At 38.9% G+C, this 21495-nt stretch overlaps 1 protein-coding gene across 1 annotated transcript in view; it reads left to right on the top strand.

Moving 5' to 3' along the window:
• Window positions 1-14496, top strand: part of LOC113107452 (E1A-binding protein p400-like) — a 33662-nt gene extending 19166 nt beyond the window's left edge. Inside the window, 27 exon segments of the mRNA XM_026269966.1 lie at window positions 70-368; window positions 454-656; window positions 1544-1713; window positions 1865-2061; window positions 2146-2257; window positions 2418-2711; window positions 2987-3061; window positions 3155-3289; window positions 3375-3419; window positions 3666-3816; window positions 3917-4152; window positions 4241-4414; window positions 4508-4558; window positions 4644-4780; window positions 4881-4937; window positions 5612-5690; window positions 5791-5961; window positions 6744-6789; window positions 6890-7002; window positions 7199-7391; window positions 7550-7695; window positions 8798-9007; window positions 9091-9268; window positions 9954-10087; window positions 10188-10334; window positions 12053-12106; window positions 12910-14496. Of these exon segments, the coding sequence (XP_026125751.1) occupies window positions 70-368; window positions 454-656; window positions 1544-1713; window positions 1865-2061; window positions 2146-2257; window positions 2418-2711; window positions 2987-3061; window positions 3155-3289; window positions 3375-3419; window positions 3666-3816; window positions 3917-4152; window positions 4241-4414; window positions 4508-4558; window positions 4644-4780; window positions 4881-4937; window positions 5612-5690; window positions 5791-5961; window positions 6744-6789; window positions 6890-7002; window positions 7199-7391; window positions 7550-7695; window positions 8798-9007; window positions 9091-9268; window positions 9954-10087; window positions 10188-10334; window positions 12053-12106; window positions 12910-13221 (4119 nt within the window). The 3' untranslated portion in view covers window positions 13222-14496.
• Window positions 14497-21495: the final 6999 nt, after the last annotated feature.

A 21495-nucleotide genomic window follows, 5' to 3' on the forward strand; every position in this document is an offset into this window, starting at 1 on the left:
ATGTTGAAGGAATTGATGAAGTCAATCAAATAGTTCTGGAATCTGAGCCTTGTCTTTGTGTCTAATTAGGATTCAAGCGAGGAAAGAAACAGGCAGCTGAAAGAGCGTCTGGCTAGTTTATTTCATGCCAATGAGCGGCGGTCCTCACGCTCTGTGATGTATGGTTCTGACCTGATCAAGACCTGCTCCGTTTATGGGGGACGCCCTCCACCAGCCTTCCCTGCACCCCAGCACTCCCGCTGGTCCTGGGTCGGCAGAGACAGCTGTATTAGGGCTCAGCAGACTTGTGTGTCCACGGTGGCCCCACTCCGCTCAGCGATTCTCTCCAACAGGGAGCAGGAGGCAGCAGCAGGCACCTTGTTGAAGAGGTCTGGATTTGACCATGAACTTCTTGCCATGAAAGCAGTTTTGTGAGATTTTTATGATCTAATGCTTCTTCCTGTTATATTAAAGGTTCTCCTGCATACTTCCCGCTGCGGTGGCCCCTCCCCCTCAGCTGTATGCATCCAATCCTCCACCATCTTACAGCTTAGCACAAAAATCATTCAGGCGACAGCTGCAGGAAGTGTCCGCTCCACACAACGCAGAGATCCATAACTTAGCCTATCCTCCTGTTGTCAGATTCCCTGATGCACACATGTTGGAGATGGATTCAGGTGAGCTCCACAACAGCAACTCAGCTCTGTTACATTCAGATTTAAATTTCACAAATATTACTGATATTCAGTTAAGCACACTATTGTATGTTTCCCAATATGGTATCCTCTATCCATCATAGAGCTACGATTCTGTCTTATACAGAACCATTCAGAAATTTGTGGTTGGTAAGATTTTTTAATATTTTTTATGTAATATTTTATATACTTTGTACTTACATTTTATGTTTTAGATTTTTTTTAAATGCCTCTATTTCGGAATGGACAAATTAAATTGATTAAAATCACACTAAATATCCTTTTATTTTATTTTTTTGAGCTTTGTTCATCAAAAAAATCCAGCCAAAAATGTAATGTCAAAAATTATGGATTTCACAAAAATATGAAGCTGTTTATTGATTATTATTAAGAATGTTTTCCACTTTGATAATAATAATAAAAAAAATTCCAAATCAGCATATTAGATTGATTTCTGAAGTGGCATTGCTTTGTCATCACATAAATTATCCTTTTAAAATATATTAAAATAAAAACAGTTATTTTAAACTGTAATACAATTTCCCAATGTTAAAAAGAATAATAATAATAATAACAATTATTGACCCCAAACTTTTGAATGGAAATGTATGTGTTATAATTGTCGGCTTTATAATTTATAAATATCAATAAAAAGTAGTAAAAGCAGCTTTTAAAACTTGTTCTGGTCAAGAATTGTCCATGTACATTCCCCTTCCACTCTGAGTTGAATAATATCACAACAATGGAATGCCGTTGTAAAAATAATAATAAAAACTATTTAACAAGGCAATCAGAGTTTCCAACCGGCTGTAAAAAAGTACTTAATAAAACTGGTGTTATGGTATACATTTTGATGTTTCTGTTTGCAGGAAAACTGGAGGCGCTGTCTATCCTGCTGCAGAAGCTGAGCGCTGAGAACAGGCGCGTGCTGATCTTCACCCAGATGACCAGCATGCTGGATATACTGGAGGCCTTCTTAGACCATCGTCACCTCACCTATGTACGGCTGGATGAGAGTCTGTCACTAGAGGAGAGACAGGTAAAACACATGGAGTAACATATTCTCTGTTGCCCTGGCCAAGTCCATGTCCCACTGAGGCTGTGATGGTTTCTGGGCTGTAATTAAAGAAAGTAATGCAGAAAACGCAATACTTAACCCATCTTGTTCCTCACATCCCGACCACTCTCAGGAGCAGGTCAAGAGGTTTAACCGCAACAGACAGATCTTCTGCACCATCCTGACCAATCGCTGCTGCTCAGCCATGGGCCACGTGTTTGACGCAGATACCATCGTGTTTTACGACACAGACCTAAATCCCAGCATGGACTTGCGCACACAGGAGTGGTGTGACAAGATCGGCCGCTCCAAAGACATCCACATATACAGGTAAGACTGATGGATTCATGAAATGTTTTCGCTTGTCAGGTTTACATTTGTCAGCTTTTTTTTACTAACGCTGTGCTCTGTCAGGTTGGAGAGCGGGAACTCAATTGAGGAGAAGCTTTTAAAGAATGGCACTAAAGACCTTATACGAGAGGTAGCTGCACAGGGCATGGATTACACTCTAGCCTTTTTAACACAGGTAAGCGCTCATGCACAATCACTGTTACTTTTGACCATGGAGGGCTGTTTCAAAACCTAGCCAGATATGAGCTCGCGTTTCAGTAGAGAGCGAGGCAGCTCTCTAGAATTTGGAACAGGGCCCGATGCTCGCATTACAAATATATGCCGGATCTCCACAGCGCACCATTCAAGATTTGTTTGAGGTGGAGGCTGGCTCTGGAGAAAAGGTGGAGGAGTTTGTGGTTCTCCACCAGGAGCCTTCCCCGTCCGAATCTATCCCCCCTCATGTGGCCAGACCCTACATCCAGGCCCTGAACACCATCCGAAAGGAAACCCAATATGAAGACGGGGTCGAGGAGACCGAGGCAGACATGAAAAGTGAGAAAGTGGGAGGACAAGAAGAGATGGATGTGGAGGAAGGGGTGAGAGAGGAGGCTTCACAGATAGAGGAGTTGGCGGCAGTCATGGAGCAGGTGAGGTTATTGAAATTTATAGAAAATGTTACTTGAAAATGTTTTTGTTCTCGTATGTGTTTTTTATACCATACAGCATTAACTTCAACATGCAAATGCTGTTCATTTAACTTTATACACTACTGTTATTGAAAGAAAACAGTACAGCTTATAAATTATTTCTTACCAATGTTGAAGACATTAGTGCTGGTTAATATGTTTGTGGAAGATATAGTTTGTACCATTATAAATGTCTTTTAGTGTCCCTTTTGAAAAATGTCTCCTTGCTTGTCTAGCTGACTCCTATTGAGAGATACGCACTGCACTATCTGGAGTACCTGCATATCAGTGAAGATGAACAGGTTATAAAGGTATTAAACATTTTTACATATTACAATGCATGTTATGCCTGCCATGTGCAAAATACAGAATGTTTACTTGTCAAATGTTTGTGTGAATTGCAGGAGCGCGTAGAAGCTGCTAAGAAAGGCTGGGAGCAGCAGCAGCAACAGAAACTAAAGGTAGAGAAAACGGAGCAAATGATGCTAGAAGATGAGGAGGATCTGTTCACTTACACCAGAGAGGATGCATACAACATGGTACAAATATATTCTAATGTTCTTTTCAGTAGGAAGTGATGTCATGTTGTGTAGATTTGATACCCTGTTCCCTTCCACTTTACAGGAGTATGTGTTCGAGAATGAGGATGGACAAACAGAAATTATGCCTGTAAGTTTAAGACTTGCACATTCCTGAAGAGAATTGAGGGAAGAATTTTGGGTGAATCTCCCAAAAACATGTCTAAATCACATTTTTATATCACTTTTTTTTTCACAATGAGAAAAATAATTTTTATTTAATGTTTATTTTGAAATTGGCGTAAACCTTGGGACGAGTTCGGTTAGAGTCACCCCTATATTTTAAAAAAATGCATGAAAATTGGTTCATAACTCCTACTACTGCTCTTTTCTGTAGCTGTGGACTCCCCCAACTCCTCCACAGGATGATAATGATATCTACATCGACTCTGTGATCTGCCTCATGTATGACTCTGTGCCTATGCCTGAATCCAAACTGCCCCCAGTCTACGTCCGCAAAGAACGCAAGAGACACATGGACCCGTCAGGTAAGACGCATCGGACTCAAGAAACGCTTTTAGTCTGAACTTACTGTGCTTAAACGTATGCTAAATTCTCTCTTTTTCTCTCTCTGCCCCCTCTTGTCAGCTCTGGGACGTAAGAAAAAGAAGGGTCATGGAGAATCAGTGATTCCTCCACGCTCTCTCTTCGATAAGGCCAGTCTTCTCAAAGTAAGGCGGGAGGGTAAAGACCAGAAGAAGAACTTCTCTCTGAAGCAACAGGCTCCTTTTGCCAAACCGCTGCCCTCTCTGCTCAAACCAGCCATGGAGGCTGGGCAGGACAACCCTGAGTGGCTCATAAGTGAGGACTGGGCCCTGCTACAGGTACTTAGTCCATCACACTATTGCATTATCACTGCCTATGTTTAACAGCACAGTTGTTGTAATTCTGCCTTTTTCTCTGTGTTCACAGGCTGTGAAGCAGTTACTGGAACTTCCTCTGAACCTGACCATCGTGTCTCCAGCACACACTCCTAACTGGGACCTAGTGAGCGACGTGGTCAACTCCTGTAGCAGAGTTTACCGCTCGCCAAAACAATGCCGTAACCGCTATGAGAATGTCATCATTCCCAGAGAGGAGGGCAAAGTGAGTGATTGTACCAGTATCATGTGGTTGTGAATTATTTTATTTATTTTTCAACATTTTCCTTGTGACGTAACTATACAAACTGTCCTGCAGCTAATATATGAAGCTAACCCTAAGAAGAACAAGACCAAGAGCATTTATAAGGTATTTAAAAAAAAGGAATAATAATAATTCATTACATATTATTAGCTGTTTCCTTGGTAACAGTTTTTTTTTTTTTTTTGTGCAGTCCAAGAATAGTCGTCCTCTGCGCACGTGTCAGATCTACACACAGGATGACAACGCCACCCAGATCCAGCTGTACAACAACCGCTTTGAGCTGATGAAAATCATTGCTAGCAAGAGGAGCCCACCAATAAGACCCCTGTATGTGCAGGCAGCGTCCAACACACAAACATTGCATTTATATTCTTCCAGAATGCTTTCATCAAAGCAAAAATATAATTTTTGGTGTTTTTATTTCTAGACTGGGCATGAATCCATTCCAGAAGAATCCTAAGCATGCCTCTGTGCTGGCTGAGAGGTACTGACTCTTGATGTGTTACAAAAAAGCCCTGAAGTGAACGTGTTTGTCGCACCTGCTATGAATAAATGTACCACTGTAGCACATATGCGATACAGTTTTGCATGTTCATAACTCAGCCACTGAAGTGACTTTGTTGTGCTTGTTTGTGTGTGTGTGACACTGATTATACTTGGTAGTTATGGGTGTGCGGTAACATATTTTTGATCGTGGATGATTAAAATGTCTCCATGATCTGCTTTTGAAGAAATATTGTAGTATTGTGTACATGTTAACTCGGCAGTAGAGTTACACTCACAGGACACTGCACTTATGTGCAATCACAAAAGTACATTATTTGCATCTGCTTAAACATTTAATTCACATGCTGTTCTGACATGTGCTTTTTCTGAGTGCATATAGCCTACACACAAATTCCAATACTTGTTTGTTTTCAGATATTTTGTTTTTGGCCAGTGCTGCAAAATGATCAACCTCTGCAGCACTAGTGCTATGTGCCAAAAAGTTAACGTTCAGCCCTGTGATTCCAATATTAGCCAGCTTGGAAATTCATCATAAAAAAACAACTTTTACTGATGCAATCTATCAATATATTGTTGATCTTTAGTCACATTTGATATTAATTTGTGGTTAAACAGCATCTCATTCATTCTTTCTTTCTTTCGTGATTTTAGCGGGATAAGCTACGACAAGCCTCTGCCTCCTATCCAGGTTGCCTCTCAGAGAGCTGAGAGAATCGCTAAAGAGAAGAAGGTAAGATAAATGTTTAATAAATAAAGTTTTTTTTTTTTCATTTTTATTTATTTATTATATTGAACTCTTCTCTGTTTTCCTCAATCCTGTGCTGCCATAGGCACTAGCTGAACAGCAAAAGGCTCAGCAACAACAGCAGCAGACTACAGGAGCCACCCAGCCTCAGGGAGCTGCTGCCCAGCCTCAAGCCCAGCCACAGGCCACTGCAGCGGCTGGAGTGCCCCAGCCCAACCAATCCGGAGCAGCAGCAGTCCCCAACACCGCTGTACTGGTTAGACTCCTTTAGTACTGCATGTTTATTATCACACTGGATTTTACGTCCACCTGTATTTAGCTCTTCATTACCCAAGATGAAAGTCAAACTCATTTCTATATTACACTTTTGTTATTCATGTATACACAACTGTTCCAAAGTTTGGGTTCAGAAAGATTTTTGTAAATGTTGTGACTTTTTGCTTATATCAAAGTGAATTATGATTGACGAATCCGAACGTAGTGTTTACATGAACGGTAAATAAAGTGATCAGGTTGATGTGCGTTTACATGTCACAAGCATCTGATCGGATTTACTTTTGTGCACACTGCATGAATATACAATTTCCCGCTGCTGTTTTAAAAAGCACACGTTATATTTATCTACTTCGGGTCCTTCGCATGCGCAGTAATGTCCAGTTTCGGTTTTCAATCCGATCAAGTGTTTAGCTAGTGTCACATGAAACCAAACTAATAAACTGATTTGGTTCTCAAGAAACATTTCTTATCATTATCATTGTTTATTTGTTTAATGAAAACCTTGAATTTTATTTCAGCATTCTTTTATGAATAGAAAGAGATCAGAATTCTATTTGACATAAAACTTGTAAAATTAGAAATGTCACAATTGTCACTTTTGATCAGTTTATGTGTATCAAACTAGTATTTAATACACATTGAAGTATTCATTTCAGTAGAAAAAAAATCGTCCTGGCCCCAGATTTTAAACAGTGGTGTATTATACAGTAAGGAATAAGGCTATATGATGTTGATCTTATTTGAATTTTGTTGATTTTCAAGACTGGAGCTATCAAGACCGCTGCAGTGGGCACAAGCATCCAGCAAGGTATTATCTCATTACATAACTTTTACCTGTACTTGTTGTTTCAGTTGTGAGTGCTGTTTATGTAAGTGCTGATCTATGTATATTTCTGTTTACACTTCAGCAACAGCTACAGTAAGTGGAAATGTGATTGTAAACACTGTGGCTGGAGTTCCTCCTGGTCAGTTCCAGGCGAACAAACGTCTGGCGTCTCCTGTCATACCTGGAGCCCTGCCTGTGAGTTCTGATCTAGATTTGCAGCCGATTTGATTGGTCACAGCAGTGCCTGCAGTGTGACATGATGTCCACATTGAAAGTGTAGAATACAAAATAGATTCAGTTTGATTTGGTATTTTGTTGTAAAATTGCTTTTCAACTGATTTGTACCTTTCTGTCCTGTTTATGTGTGTTAAATATTTGTTTCCCCAAACAGACGGTAGGAACGGCCACGGCTCAGGTGGTTCACACTCAGCAGAGAGCAGTGCCTGCAACTGCATCCCCAACAGAGGTTGTTGCCATTGCGGCTGGTCAGAGCGTAAGAGCTGTTACCCCAGTGACCGCATCAGCTGTGGTGACCGCTAATCTGACTCCTGGTCAGTCCCAAACACGCACGCTGGTGGCTCCAGGTAGACCAAATGCCATCTTTAGAGAAGCCATGCGTGTTTTGGGTTCTCTGGTGGCAAAATCAATTCAGAGAGTCACACTTACGCATTGTTTTTGTGTAATCATATCTAGCTGGATAATCTACCATCATATTCTTAATCCATTCTTTTTGGTTCTCTAGCTCCCGGTATGCAGTTGACTCAGGGTAAACCACTCACACAAGCTCAATTCCAACAATTACAACTCAGACAACAGTTGCAGCAGCAACAGCAACAACAACCGCAGGCTGCATCTCCACAGATCAAAGCAGTAGGAAAGCCACAGCAGGTACACACACTCTTAGTATGGAGGATGCCATATTTGTTTTGCTTTTGCTTATCTATACTGAGGTATTAATTATGGTGAATGATGTCTAAATGCAGTTTCAGTATTGCTCAACGTGTTACTCAACCCATGCTTCATGTTGTTGTTGTTGTTTTTTTTACATTTCCAGACTTAGCCCTTATGTTTCCAGTTGTAATTAATCATAATTACAGTTAACAGTTGCAGTTGACTGATATGTTGGCCAAAATGTAACATTTTAGCATTACCTGGTCTAGGGGTTGGACCGATAGATGATGCCATCATCCATTGCCAATGGCTGATGTACATCACGATGTTGAGCTGGGAAATAGCAGCCTAATAAAATCACTCACTCCTCTGAACTTCTGTAGCTTTAATAAGAAGACCTTTCTTACTTGAATGTTGCTTTTAAATTCTTTAGCGTAAAGATAAACATGGCAGATTGAGTGCTGCTCACTCAGGATGGGGTCTCTGCTAATATAGCAGTGTCCGTCTACAGTGGTGGGTGGGGCTTGTAAAGTGTGATGTCACATTTCACAGATTTTATGAATGGCTTGTTCTGAGACGCTGCTTATGATTTATGGTGATTTCAAAAAAAGGATTTTTATAATTACAGGGTGGTTGTGTATGCACACTGCCAACATACATTTATTTTCAAATAACATGTTAAAGTGAATTTTGCATAATAGATTCCATTATTTATCAGCAGCTAAAATAACACTTTCATTTTATTTTGAAAAGAGGCCAAAAACAAAGAAAAAGCTTTTTCAACTAAGCCATTAGTCAGTTGTTCTTTAGAGAGATAAACGCTATTTCATGCATGAGGACTTTACATAAATCATTAGACAAGAAAATGAAAGAAACTTTTGTGTCAGGTGGTGTTGTTTTCAGAATAGCTTGATCGTAGGTTTAAATAGCAGGGACCTGCGAGCCAATCACACCTAAAGAAAGCATCCAGTTAAACCACCTGAATATTAATAAACTCCCCACTTCAATGCAGAAAGTCAGTGTAGCTCCCAGGGAGTTTGAAGAATGTAGTGATCAGTAGTCATTTGTAAATATCTGCTTGTCTCTGTGTTCTCTCCAGGAGTTGTTGAAGAAGCAGAAGCTGCAGATGGCCCAGCAGCAGGTTGCGGCGGCGGTAGCTGCAGCTCAAGGTCAGCAGGCTTCATCTACTCAACAACCGCAGCAGGTTCACACCACACCGGCGGCTACGTCCAACCCTCAGATAGCGGCAGTCGCTGCGCCCAGAGCAGGAGCTGTGCTTCCTGTCACCAACTTACAGGTGGCCAGACTGGTAAGCACATACATACACACCCAGACTAACCCTTTCACATACACATGAATGAACATTAATTCTTTACATGTCTTTTCATTCAGACACGTGTCCAAGCTTCAGGACCTATTCAAGGTCAGCAGGCTCCAACCGCTCAGGTGACTCTGACCAAACCACCTCCTGTCGTCTCAGTTCCTGCTGTGGTTTCATCCGCCGGAGTCACTACTCTTCCTGTCACTGTGGCCGGCATTAGCGTCGCCATTGGACAAGCCCAGAAAGCAGGTACATTCTGAAATGAGGAGACTGACAGAAAAAAGGGTTTAAACTGACTAGTCAGTTCAGCTGGACTCTAGCAGTGTCGTTACACATTACACATCTCCTCTGGGATTAAATCTAAATAGAGATTAACAAAGCATAATAAAAGCGTAATGTAAAAGCCACTTCAAAATAGTTATAAATAATATTAAAGTATATTCTGATGAACAAGTCATGGCTTTGAAAGTGCTTATTTTGTACCAATTATTCTGTATATTTGGATTTTGGTGAATGTCCAAGAGTTCACAAGCAGGGCTGCATGATATTTATCAAAATAAAATTAAAGCAATGTGGCTTTCTGTGATCATCAAATTCCACAGGCTGTGTTTTGATTAATATATAAGCGCTAAACTGGTTTTAAACTTGCTATTTATGCATGTTTAATTAGTCAAAAACAGTGGTCATGTGGCCTATGTATCTCTAATGCATTAGACATTTCACTGACTTGTTGTGAAGCACCCTAAACCTAAGCAGTTATCAGACAGAGGCTTACAAAGACTGTAGTGAATGGTGAAAAACTGTTAATAGCAGCATTTCTGACTATAAATCAACAGTGTAGATGCTTGCTTTCTTTACTCACCTACATCATCTCAGTGTCATTAACAAGCTTTCAGGGGCTCTTGTAGACTGAAGTGTGTGTGTTTATGTGCAGGTGGTCAAGTGGTGACCCACCCGTTCCAGGTTCAGCAGCTGTTGAACAGACAAAAGCAGCAGGCAGCTGCACAAGCCGCCGCAGTCCAGAAGGCAGCACAGCCACAGCAAACACAGGCTGCGGTGCAGCAAAAGGTACCAAACAGCCAGTGTGATTTTATTTTTTAATGAAGCATCGTTTGTATAAATGTGTCTACAAGCCCTCTCTTCTTTCTCTCTATATCTCTCTGTTTAGTTGGGCACGCAGCAGGCCACTCATACCACAGCCCAACAGCAGCAGAAAGTATACACCACCACTCCACTTCAGCCCGCCATTAAGACCCAGTTCTTCACCACCTCCATCGGACAGCCACAGAAACCTCCTGCAGCACAGCAGATACAGGTAAGAAGTTAGGCTCTCGCAGCCAGCACATCTCTAGCACACGCTCAAGTGCAAGGCCTGACATGTGCTGTGATCAGAATGCAAGTATTGTGATGGAATATGCCATGTATGTGTGTGAGAGATATATCGTCTGCGATTATTTCGTAATTGATGTTTTAACGATGTGCAATTTGAAATTATGAAGTTTTATTATTTGAGCATTTAAAACACCCCTACAGAGTGCACACATACAAAACGTGAAGTCTAGACTAGGGCTGCACGATATTGGGAAAAAATGAGATTGCGATATTTTATTTTTCTGCGATATATATTGCGATATTTTTTCATACAAAAAAAATTGGGTGAGCACACTTACATTCTCATTTTAAATGATTTAAACATCGACACCATCGTGTCAATTGATTAATATGCACGAGGGAGAGAGAGCAAGACGGCGCTCGTGTTGTTTGGATCGCTCTCTCTCTCTGTCTCTCTCGCGCGCGCTCTCTCTCTCTGCCCTGTTAAACTTGCATGTGTTTTTCAGTCCTGTCAATGATAAACTTTCGCTCTGTGATGGTTAAGCTGTGCAATTAATCCGCTAATCACATTCGTCAAGGGCCGGGGAGCAGCTGGCCCGTACAGTTAATGAATAACAGATCAACTACGACAGCCTACATCGCACATCCTGCGATGTGACTATCGTGGATTCGTACATCGCGATATCGATGCTTAAACGACACATCGTGCAGCCCTAGTCTAGACTAGTGCGTGTGCACATTTATAGTGCGTTTATAGTACATTTAGAATGCTAACAATTCAAGATATGGGGACAGGAAATATTATGATATTTACATGATTTCATTTAGTTAATCAAGATCACTTTTTTTATTTTTATAACAGTTCAATAAACAAGAAGTTTATTAAATGACGTATGTTTTAGACACACTATTGCCTGTTTTTTCGACAACTAAAATAATTCCAAACATAGCCACCACCACAGTGCTGTTTTGCATCTTTGAACAACTTGGACAGCTGTTTGTTCCTGAATGAATCAAGCATTTAAATGATTTGGTTCAATCGCAATTACACACTTATCAACAGTGACTTTCTGCCACCTGCTGGTGGTTTTCATTTCACATTTAAAGTTTATTTTTATTATTCATATAATTTCAAATAACAGTATTCAACTTTTGTATGTTTAATGTATCAAAACATTATTAATGTATTAGTAACCGCGAGTTAAAGCATTCCATGTCCTTTAGAGCTCCATTAAACGGTGTGTGAATGCATGTAAATGCCACTTCAGATGCAGAATCTGTGTTTCCTCTGCATTGCAAAAATTTATTTTATTGATACTGATTTAGTTTTCCTGGTAACAGCACAAATGTCTTATTCTAATTCACCAATTAAATGACTCAAAAGATAATAATTATTTTAGAAAAAAATGTCTTTGTGAAGGTAAAATTGCCCATAAAAGGTCTATTTTTAATTCTATCAGTGTGAATGGAGCACCACACAGAAAAGTCAAAAACTTCAGGAGTCAGCTGTCCACGGCAGTCCTTAGGATGCCAGCACATAACACATGCTAAATATTGTCTAATTATCGTTAGGGATAAAATATCGAGATTATGTTTTTTTTTTTTTTTTTATATCGCACACCCCTGGTGCTATGTAGTGCTTTATGTGTGCAGTATTAGTGCCCAGCTCAGCTTTGTAGTGATTTTCCCTTCTGCTTGTAGGTCACTAAGATTCCTCAAATAGTTCAGCAGCAGATAGTATCCTCACCTCAACAGGTAAGTGTTTTAGTGTTCATTTGGTGCCTTTTTAGTGAACATGAAGTCAGAAATGTTATTATTTCCTTTCTTTGTGTTTGTTTCTGATTTCGTTCCACCTCTGAAATGACTTGCCTTTTTCGCAGATATTTTTTTTTTTTTTTTTAATTATTTTGTGCAAATGATTAACATACACTACAGTTTAAATGTTTGGAGTCAGTAGGATCATTTTACGTTTCCACAAAATGATCAAGCAGCAAAACTGTTTTACTAATAATAATCATAAATCTCACAAATCAGCATATTAGAATGAAGGATCGTGTAAAACTGAAGAATGAAATGATGGCTGCTGAAAATTTAGCTGCACATCACAGCAATAAATTACATTTTAAAATATAGAAAAATAGAAAACTGGGTAACACTTTATTTTAAGGTGTCCTTGTTACATGTTAAATGTACTTAGAATAATAATAACAATAAATTATGCATAATTAAATGCAAGTAACCAGAATCCTTACTCTGACCATATAGTAAGTGCATATAGTTAAATTATATAACTCAGTACTTAAATTCATAATTAAATGGTAACAAGGACACCTTAAATTAAGTTGTAAGTTTTAACCGAAAACAGTTCTTTTACACTGTAATATTTCACAATATTATTATATATCACCAAGACTCGTCTTATATAAAATATTCTTCTAATATTTTTATTAACACATTGTTTTATTAATAATATTATTTACATGCAGTCCTAGATCTTTGATCATTTCGAGATATTGAGGCTCCTGATTCTGACAGCTGAATTGATCTTGTGTGTGTAGATCCAGGCTCAGACAGTGGCCCTGACGCAGGCAGCACCCGCAGCAGGTTCGGCACAGGCGCAGGTCATCCCCACAGGCACCGCACAGGTGGTGCAACAGAAGCTCCTCCAGCAGCAGGTTGTTACGGCAGCAGGAGCCTCCCCTCAAATCCAGACCCCACCGCCTCACAGTCCGGCCCAGCAGCAGAGTGCCTCTGAGTCTCCAGCGCAGCAGGCCACTGCCGCCCCACAGCCCCAGCAGGGCAAAGGAAACACCCGCACTGGGGCCACCATGCGCTCCAAAACCCCTGCCAAACCCAGCGGTGGCAGCTAGAGAGTGATCTGAGGAGAAGGTACTTGGGCACAACCTAGGGCTGTTTTTTTCCCTTCATTTGTTTTGGAAAGACTGACCCTTTGTAATACAGGATCTCACCGTTGACAGTCTGGATTGACCTTTTTACAGTTTGAAGCAACACTCTTTAACCACGTCTCATGTTAATCAAACATCACTGTATGGCAAATCCGTTTCTTTGTTTGTTTATTTTTTACAGTTTATTTACTGAAGCTCCTTCCTCTGGAGTCGAGTCTGACTTTTAAACAATATGACGGCTCGTTTTCATATCGAACTCTTTACTGAGCCACTAAATGCTTGTACTTTTTCTACCATGCCACATGCTATGTTTATAGTGTTTAACGTCATTGCATCTTTATAGTCATGGATCAGGTATGTTTGGATAACACCGGCCATCAGCTTCATCACTTCTTTTGGCGTGCCAGGAACTCTTTTGGCAGGTCATTTCAACATTATTCATAATGTTCAATAAGTCGAATTATATGTGTCCCCCCAATGTTTTTTTTAATAGGTGTGGTGGTGTTGTCCCTTTGCCGTTTGTGTCAGTAAATATCCCTTTATTTAAGCATTTAATGATGATAATCAAGATTAGAAAAACTCTGCGAACCAAACTCAACCTTTTGGGATGTAGAAATGGCAAAGTACCTTTAGTTTGATATATGTGACCCATTCGAAAGTTCCCTCTCTGTAGAAGAATTTAATATATTCGCTTAGATCATGACCCCCCCCAAAAAAAAATTCTTCTCACCACAGACACAAGATCAGCCTCATGGATGGATACCATCTACAAACTGTCAAGTGACGTGTACTTGTGTGTGAAATGTTTGTGTTTAGTGGTACAGCAATTCAGAGTGTGATTTGACAGTAAATTCATAGAAAAGTAGCTGTAGCCAATTCATGGTAGCAGCAGCTGTGCCGAAGCATCGCCCTCCCAACTTTGATTTGGAAGAAATGTCCGAATAGTTCTGAACAATGTCACCATTAGTCAGTTGAGTCCGACCTCAGCTTGGTTGTTAGTGTGTTTACGTTGGCCTGCTATCAGCGACGAACGGACTTAAATCAAGACTTTCCCTCTGTGTATCTAAATCATATAATGTCAGGGCTTTCGGTCATTAATATGTCTTTTTGTATTGATGTTGGGTCAGGAACACATGTAAATAACTCGGGGGAGACAACGGCATTTGTATCTGTAAAGTAGTTGTGTATTCATTGAGTTTTTTTTCAGCCTACTTGTATAAAGTGTTATGTTTTTACACATGTCTGGCTTATGCTGTCTTTATTTGTCCGGGTGCATTATTTGTATTTGATTTTTTAAGCCGTCTTAGACGGGTATCGGATTACATTAAATCAGCGGTTCTGCCTGGAGTCCATAGATCTGCATTTCTGTACGTCTGTGTGGACTTGCTGAGTGCACTATATGTGTCAGCACACCGACCAACAGGGATTTCAGCAAGACAGCGCATTGAATCTCGCCTGCTCAATAAAAAGAAAAAACACTTTTTACTCCAGCAGCAGTGGTTCTCATCTTTAGCAGTATGTTATACAGATTGCAGCCACAATCATGATCATTTTTCCTGTTTAAAAAGCTTACAGAAAGATCTTCTAATAGTGACCTAATGAAGGAATGTTTTTTTTTTACTGCAAGGTAAAGATTGTACAAGCTTTGATTTGATTAGTGTTCATATCTTGGGTTATCCATAGGGGGGCGCTCTTTCATTTTCAGTTTTTATGATCATAGCTGGTCTATTGCAGATTGGAGCGAAGTAGTAGTGTTTGCAAATTAAACGTCACTATTAGTTTTGCTTATGGTCAGGGATTAGGACAAGACCTTCATTTAACTCCTCTCGCTCAGGTTTTTTAGCTATGGACGATGCCTAAAAATCATATTGCTGGCTGAGAAAAAGGGTATGTTATTCCTTTCCTAACTAATAAGACATAAAATGGATGGAGATCTGACTTTTAATAACCAAATAGCAACACATTGGCAACTGCACAGCAATTCCCTTAATTTTTGAAAGCAACTTTTGCAATGCAAAAAAATAAACCTGTATTGATTTACTGTAATTTTACCTGTATATTATTTTAAATCAACAAAAAATAGTAGTATACAGTGTAAATTAATGGTCAATAAAATTGTTTGGTTACCAACATTTTTCAAAATATCTGTGTCTGTATAAAAGGGGTCACGTTAGCGAAAAAAGCTACATTGTCTGCTATCAACAGTGCACAAGGCACCACTCATGTGTCGGTTCTCTCTTGATCTCATGTCGGAGACTGACACGGAACAGAAAAAAATTGTTATATAAAGTCTTTTTTTCTTTTTACACAAAGTATTCTCATAAAATTATGGTTGAACCACTGATGTCACATGGACTATTTTAACAATGTCTACCACCTTTCTGGGCCTTAAACATGTCAGTTGCATTGCTGTTCATGCAGCGTCAGAAAGCTCTTGGATTTCATCAGAAATATTTTCATTTGTTTTCCGAAGTTGAAAAAGGTTTGGAACAACATAAGGGTGAGTAACTTATGACAGAATTTTCATTTTTGGGTGAGCAATGTTTTAAAGTCACTTTAAAACCAATCCGCTTTCTGTTGGTCAATGTTGCAAATTCATGTGAAACTTTGAATCCAATGTTAAATCTGCATGGGAAAATCTTTCACCCTCAAGGTACAGTCACATTTACTGTTGCTCTGTGATTTATTTATTTTTTATTTTATTTATTTTTTCATTCAAAAAAAATTCAAGTAACAAACCTTTTTGAGAGCAAAAGATTTCCCCTGGCAGATATCGCAGTTGTTTCAACTAAAGGCTAGTTAAATTTTCTACGTTGACTGAAAGAAAGCAGCTAGGTTTGAAAATGACTTATTTGTGAGTGTGCTTTATGTCGCTATTGACAATCGACTTGTTTGCGTCAAATTTTCACAGAAATTTCATTAACGTGAACGCTCTTTTTTTCTTTTTCTTTTTTTTTTGTAAAATTCGAGACCACGTAGATTTTTAATTGAACTACAATTAAGGTTGAGCAAATGACAAAAATGGGCGAACTATCCCTTTATCCTCTCGGTAGCTTTGTTCCAGTGTATCCGCGTGCTCTGGATGTGTTTATTGGCGCTGACATATCTTCTCTGGTGCGGGTGGCATGTGGTAACGCAGTGCAAGGCTGTGTTGCAGCTATTTGTCAGGTGCTGTATCTCTCTCCGGTTGACACGAGCTTTGAACAGAGCAGTTCAGACTAGAGAGAGAGCGTGCACACCTACAGAAGTGAGCGCGCTTTCCTGCGCTGTATTTCTATGTAAATGTGAGAAAGCCAGTGCTGTTTATGAGGGGAAAGTTCACAGCCAGCGGTGCTGCTAATGTGTGCAGAGGTTCAGTCTTCCTTTGTGTGTGGGTAGGTTTGCGTTTCCTTGTGTTTTGTAAATTGTCAATGCATTTCCTCCTTGTGTAATTCTAGTTTTGAGCAAACGTGTAATTAACATGTTTTTTGTGCTTAAGTGGTACAAGATAAGGGTAAGAAGGCTTAAAATAAATTACAGTCTTGACCCCAAACATGAATTGTGAAGCTGCTTTGTGTGTGTGTGTGTGTGTGTGTGTGTGGTTGTACAGGTTTGACTATACTTGAAATATTATAGTGAAAGAAATATGCTGCTGCTGCTAACACGTTTTCTTTTCTTGCTTCCAAATTTGTTTCCTGAAGCAATGTGAACTCACATTCTTGTGGTGAGTAATCTTTATATACAATTATTATGTGTTTTTTTTATGACCTCTTATTACTTGCTACAATAGATTTTATTTGTAAAAATACTTGAAAAATAACAGTTAAGACATAAAGAAATCTGTCTACTGTATTTATCTAAGTAAAATTCATATCTAGTCATATTACTAATAAAAAATTAAGTGTTTATTTACGGTAGGAAATTTCTGAAATATCTTTATGAAACATATTTATTTAATACCCTGATGATTTTTTGGCATGATTTTTTAAAATAATTCTTTACAGATCAAATGGCTTTTGCTTCACACACACACGCACATATATATGTGTATGTATTATATATGTATATACGTATGTATATATATACATATGTATGTATGTGTATATATAAAGAGTCTTTAACCAGATGCAGTTGAACAAAAAAGTCTTAATGAAAAAAGCTGCTGAAATTACACTGGTGTATGTACATTTCACAGCTTATTATCCCCACAGGACATGATAGATGCTGTTCATTGAGGACCATTTCAGAGAAAACCTCATTGAGATCAACAGGATCCAAGGCTTCAACAGCTAGTTGTCATGACAACCTCATTCTGGCTATACATTAAGCTGCATGTGTGAGTTGATGTATAGCATTTGTGTGTGTGTGTGTGTGTGTGTGTGATAGGCAACAGTGAATAATGTGGTCCGTTGTGCGCTGAGTGTCATGGAAATGCATTTCAGGCGGCCTTAATGCAATGGGAGGTTTTCAAGCTCAAACGTGAGATGAAAGACTGTGAGATTCACCCAATGGCTTCATACTATTAAGTCATGACACAGCCACAGTGGAAATGTAGTCTAACAGGGATTTAATATATGAAGATATGGGAAGAAAAACAGTTCTCAGAGGAATCCTCCTCCACACAGCTGCTTTGCAGTCTGCAGACTTGCAGAAAAGCGGATGAGACATTCATTAAGAAATATTTATGAAGTAATAGACAACGACAACTTCTTGTTCAAAATAGGGAAAACAGCTTGGCCTTTATATATTTACGTCATTACATTCACATTTGACCTAATCTATTACTTCCAGATTCTGATGAAAGATTTGTAACGGATTAGTCTGTTTTGCAGTTTTTCGATTTTACGTTTACTCAGTCTAACTAGTAGCACATGCAAACATTTACATGACATTTATTCCTTTAGCAGGCACTTTTATCCGTCCATAGCCACATTTAAAACAAGGGCAAACACAAACGCCGCTGGTTTTGCAGCATTTATTAATCTAGGTTAGTGTTAATTTATGCATTTACTATTGTTTAATGGTCATTTATGTACATTGGTAATTAATTTTCATTCATAAATGTTCGTTGTAAATGTAGTCACCCTTGGGCCATCCAAGATGTAGATGAGTTAATTTAGTCTATCTGATAGTTTTGAAGAAATTCAGCATTGCATGGATCCTCTGCAGTGAATGGGTGCCGTCAGAGTGAGAGTCCAAACAGCTGATAAAAACATTACAGTAATTCACATGACTCCAGTTAAACAATTAATATATAGCAAAAAGATGCGTTACAGTTATAAGGAACAAATTCATAATTCATTTTGAGTTAATTTATTATATGGGTCTTCCATCTATAATATTGCTTTCTGCAGTGAAAAAGTCTGTCTGAATCAGGACAGAAATATGCACAGATCAAACACTTTTCAAAACAAGTAATTTCATGTGAGAAGACAACAAGGGATGTATTTAGAATTTTTTCACTGGAGGAACTGTTTTTATGGATTATTTTGGGCAGATAGACAATTTAAAGTTAAAAATCTTTATTGGTTGATTCATTTCTTACCACTTCACATGTCATTAACTGATGGACTAGAGTCATATGGTTTACTTATAGATTATTGCGATGTTGTTTGGACAGTAATAAAAATTGTATAATGCAAGTAAATAGCATAAAAAATATGATGCCAGTTTAATGTTGTACATCTTTATTTTCAGTGTTTCTTTAGCATTTTAACTGAGGCTATAATATAAGTATTGTAATACGTACTAGGGCCCCTCTGGAAGTTTCTGTTTTAAGCAGTTGTAATGTGAAAAGAGCATTGCATTTTAAGAGCAAGTCTTGCGTTCCACAAGACTGTGATTAAATAATATGGAAATAGACGTATTTTATGATATAAGGCCATATTTTGTGTTTAACATTTGAGAGTGCGAGGTATAATGTGAAATCAGCTTTGAATTCAAAGAGCCGGTCTTGCATTCCACAAAACTATGATTGAATAACATGGAATAGATTCAAGTGCATATTTTAGGTATTTTACATTTGATGGCGAGAGACAGACATGTCTTTGAGCGTCGTGAGTTGTGCCGCACAAGTATCTGTCTCATCAGAGCTGCAGTTCTCCCATAATCCCTCAGCTCACATATAAAGCTGTCACTGTGTGCTCGTGTTGGCTAAATCGTAGCGCTTGAGCTCGGGTTATTTTTAGAGTTCTTATTATTTATTTACCCAGGGAACGGCAGAGAGCCAGAGTCACTTGACCCGAATTACTCCATGCAATGGCTTCCTTCCTTAAAACACGTCAAAAGAAGCTGACAGTAGCTGATCATGTTTGTCAGGGGGTTTTCTCAGAAATATCGCCGGGTTTTAAACAGATGTTTAAAAGAGGGAAGAGTGGAGATTGTAGAGTGGTGTTATGGGACACAGAAAGAGAGGAAGAAACCTTTTTCTCCCAGACAGATAAAATGGCTAATGTTTAACAGCAAGATCTGTTGGAGAAACATCCCCACATAACAGTGTGTGTGATGCGGTATCTGGAAGTAGACCTCATTAAGCAGCACCCCCTCTGTCCACAAACCCCTGTGACACACACACATGCACAAACACAGACATTTGCCAAATGGAGGTGAAAGGTTAGGAGGCCCTCTGCGCTCTGTGTGTGTCATAATAGTGGGCTCTTTTCAAGCCGTGTGTGTGTGTGTCACGGTAGGATGTTATTTATTGGCTATGCTTCAAATCTCATGGAGCCTGCTTGCACTCTCAGTTACTCTCATTGATCTTATTTAGTTCCGTAGTGAGCGTGTCTCAGTGTCTGTGCATGTATGTTATGAGTGTGTGTGTGTGTGGTTGAAGAGGCAAGTCCCATTTTGCCAGGCCATTTCACAATTTCATTATCAGAGCGGCCTGGGGCAAGCACACTTATTCAGCATGATTTGACAGACAGTTGTTGGGAAAAAATGTTTTGTCAGAGTTGTTTTTAAAGAGCCAGTGATGTAGAGAGCAATTCCTGGTGGTGCGTTTGATTGGATGCGTGTTAAGCAGTGTTTTTGTGTGTGTGTGTGTGTGTGTGTGTGTGCTGTACTACTACATTAGATATAGTAGGGGAATGTTCTGGGTTCAGTACAAGCTAAGCACGTCTCTGACATGGTGTCAGTTACCACAGAAAATAATTTTAAACTGCCCTAAGGCCAAAATTGAGTTTACACTCAAGCACTGACAATGGAAGTCTATGTTGTAAGGCTTTACACTTGGTTAAACCTATAAAATACACTCTATTCTGAAAGCATAGTGACAATGTTTATAGACTGCAGTTGTCAGTTGTTACAGTGTCAATGTTACAAAAGATTTCTCCTTCAAGTAAATGCTGTTCTATTCACCTATGAATCCTGGAAAACCGCATCATGATTTCCACATAAAATGTGTTTTGTTTTGTTTTTAACACTGATAGAAATGTTTATTGAGCAGCTTTGCTTCACAGGAATAAATTAAAATGTAAAATATATTTAAATAGAATACAGTCGTTTTAAATTGTAATAATATTTCACAATATTACAGATTTTACTGTTTTACAGCTAGTTTGACACTTTTTACAATTTTGTACAGAGTAATTGCTAAACACTTATCCCTTTAAACTTCTCACCAGAAGAGTAACCATTTGATTTTTCTTCATTTTTACATACAGTAGATTCATGTTCAAGGTTCATTCAAAAACAAAACGAGTAACTTTTTTTATTACTAGTCATTTGAATCATTCACTCAACCTATTTATTCAAAAACACTGATTTATTCAGGAACAAAACCTTATTATTGTGCATTATTGTGCTGTTGGTTGAATAATTAATATCTAATAGCTTACACCTAATAACTCAATGAGCAAGCTCAATAACATTCATTTGAGCACAAACAGACACACACAGGTGTAATGTAAAATGTGAAAGTCTAGGTTGTAACTCCTATCACAGTTCTTTTGCAGTAATATTCTTCTACATTCCTCAAAGCTGTGTCTCAACACACTTTGTAATCGGGGGAAAGGTCACATCAGCTTCATATCAGCAATATATGGGAAATGTCATGGGTCTGTCTAGTCCTCCATTAAAAACTTGAGAAATATGGATGTAGCACTCCCTTACTCTCTTCTTTCCTTCTCTGCTCACAGAATTGTTTTTTTTCCAGGTGAACATGTCTACATACATGTGCTTATGTTTGTGGAGAGAGAGAGAATGTTCTGTGCTGTTATCACAAAACACACAGAGCCTTGTCAAATGTTCACATTCATTTGA

Source organism: Carassius auratus, chromosome 8, assembly GCF_003368295.1.
Source record: "Carassius auratus strain Wakin chromosome 8, ASM336829v1, whole genome shotgun sequence".
NCBI classification, from domain to species: Eukaryota; Metazoa; Chordata; class Actinopteri; order Cypriniformes; family Cyprinidae; genus Carassius; species Carassius auratus.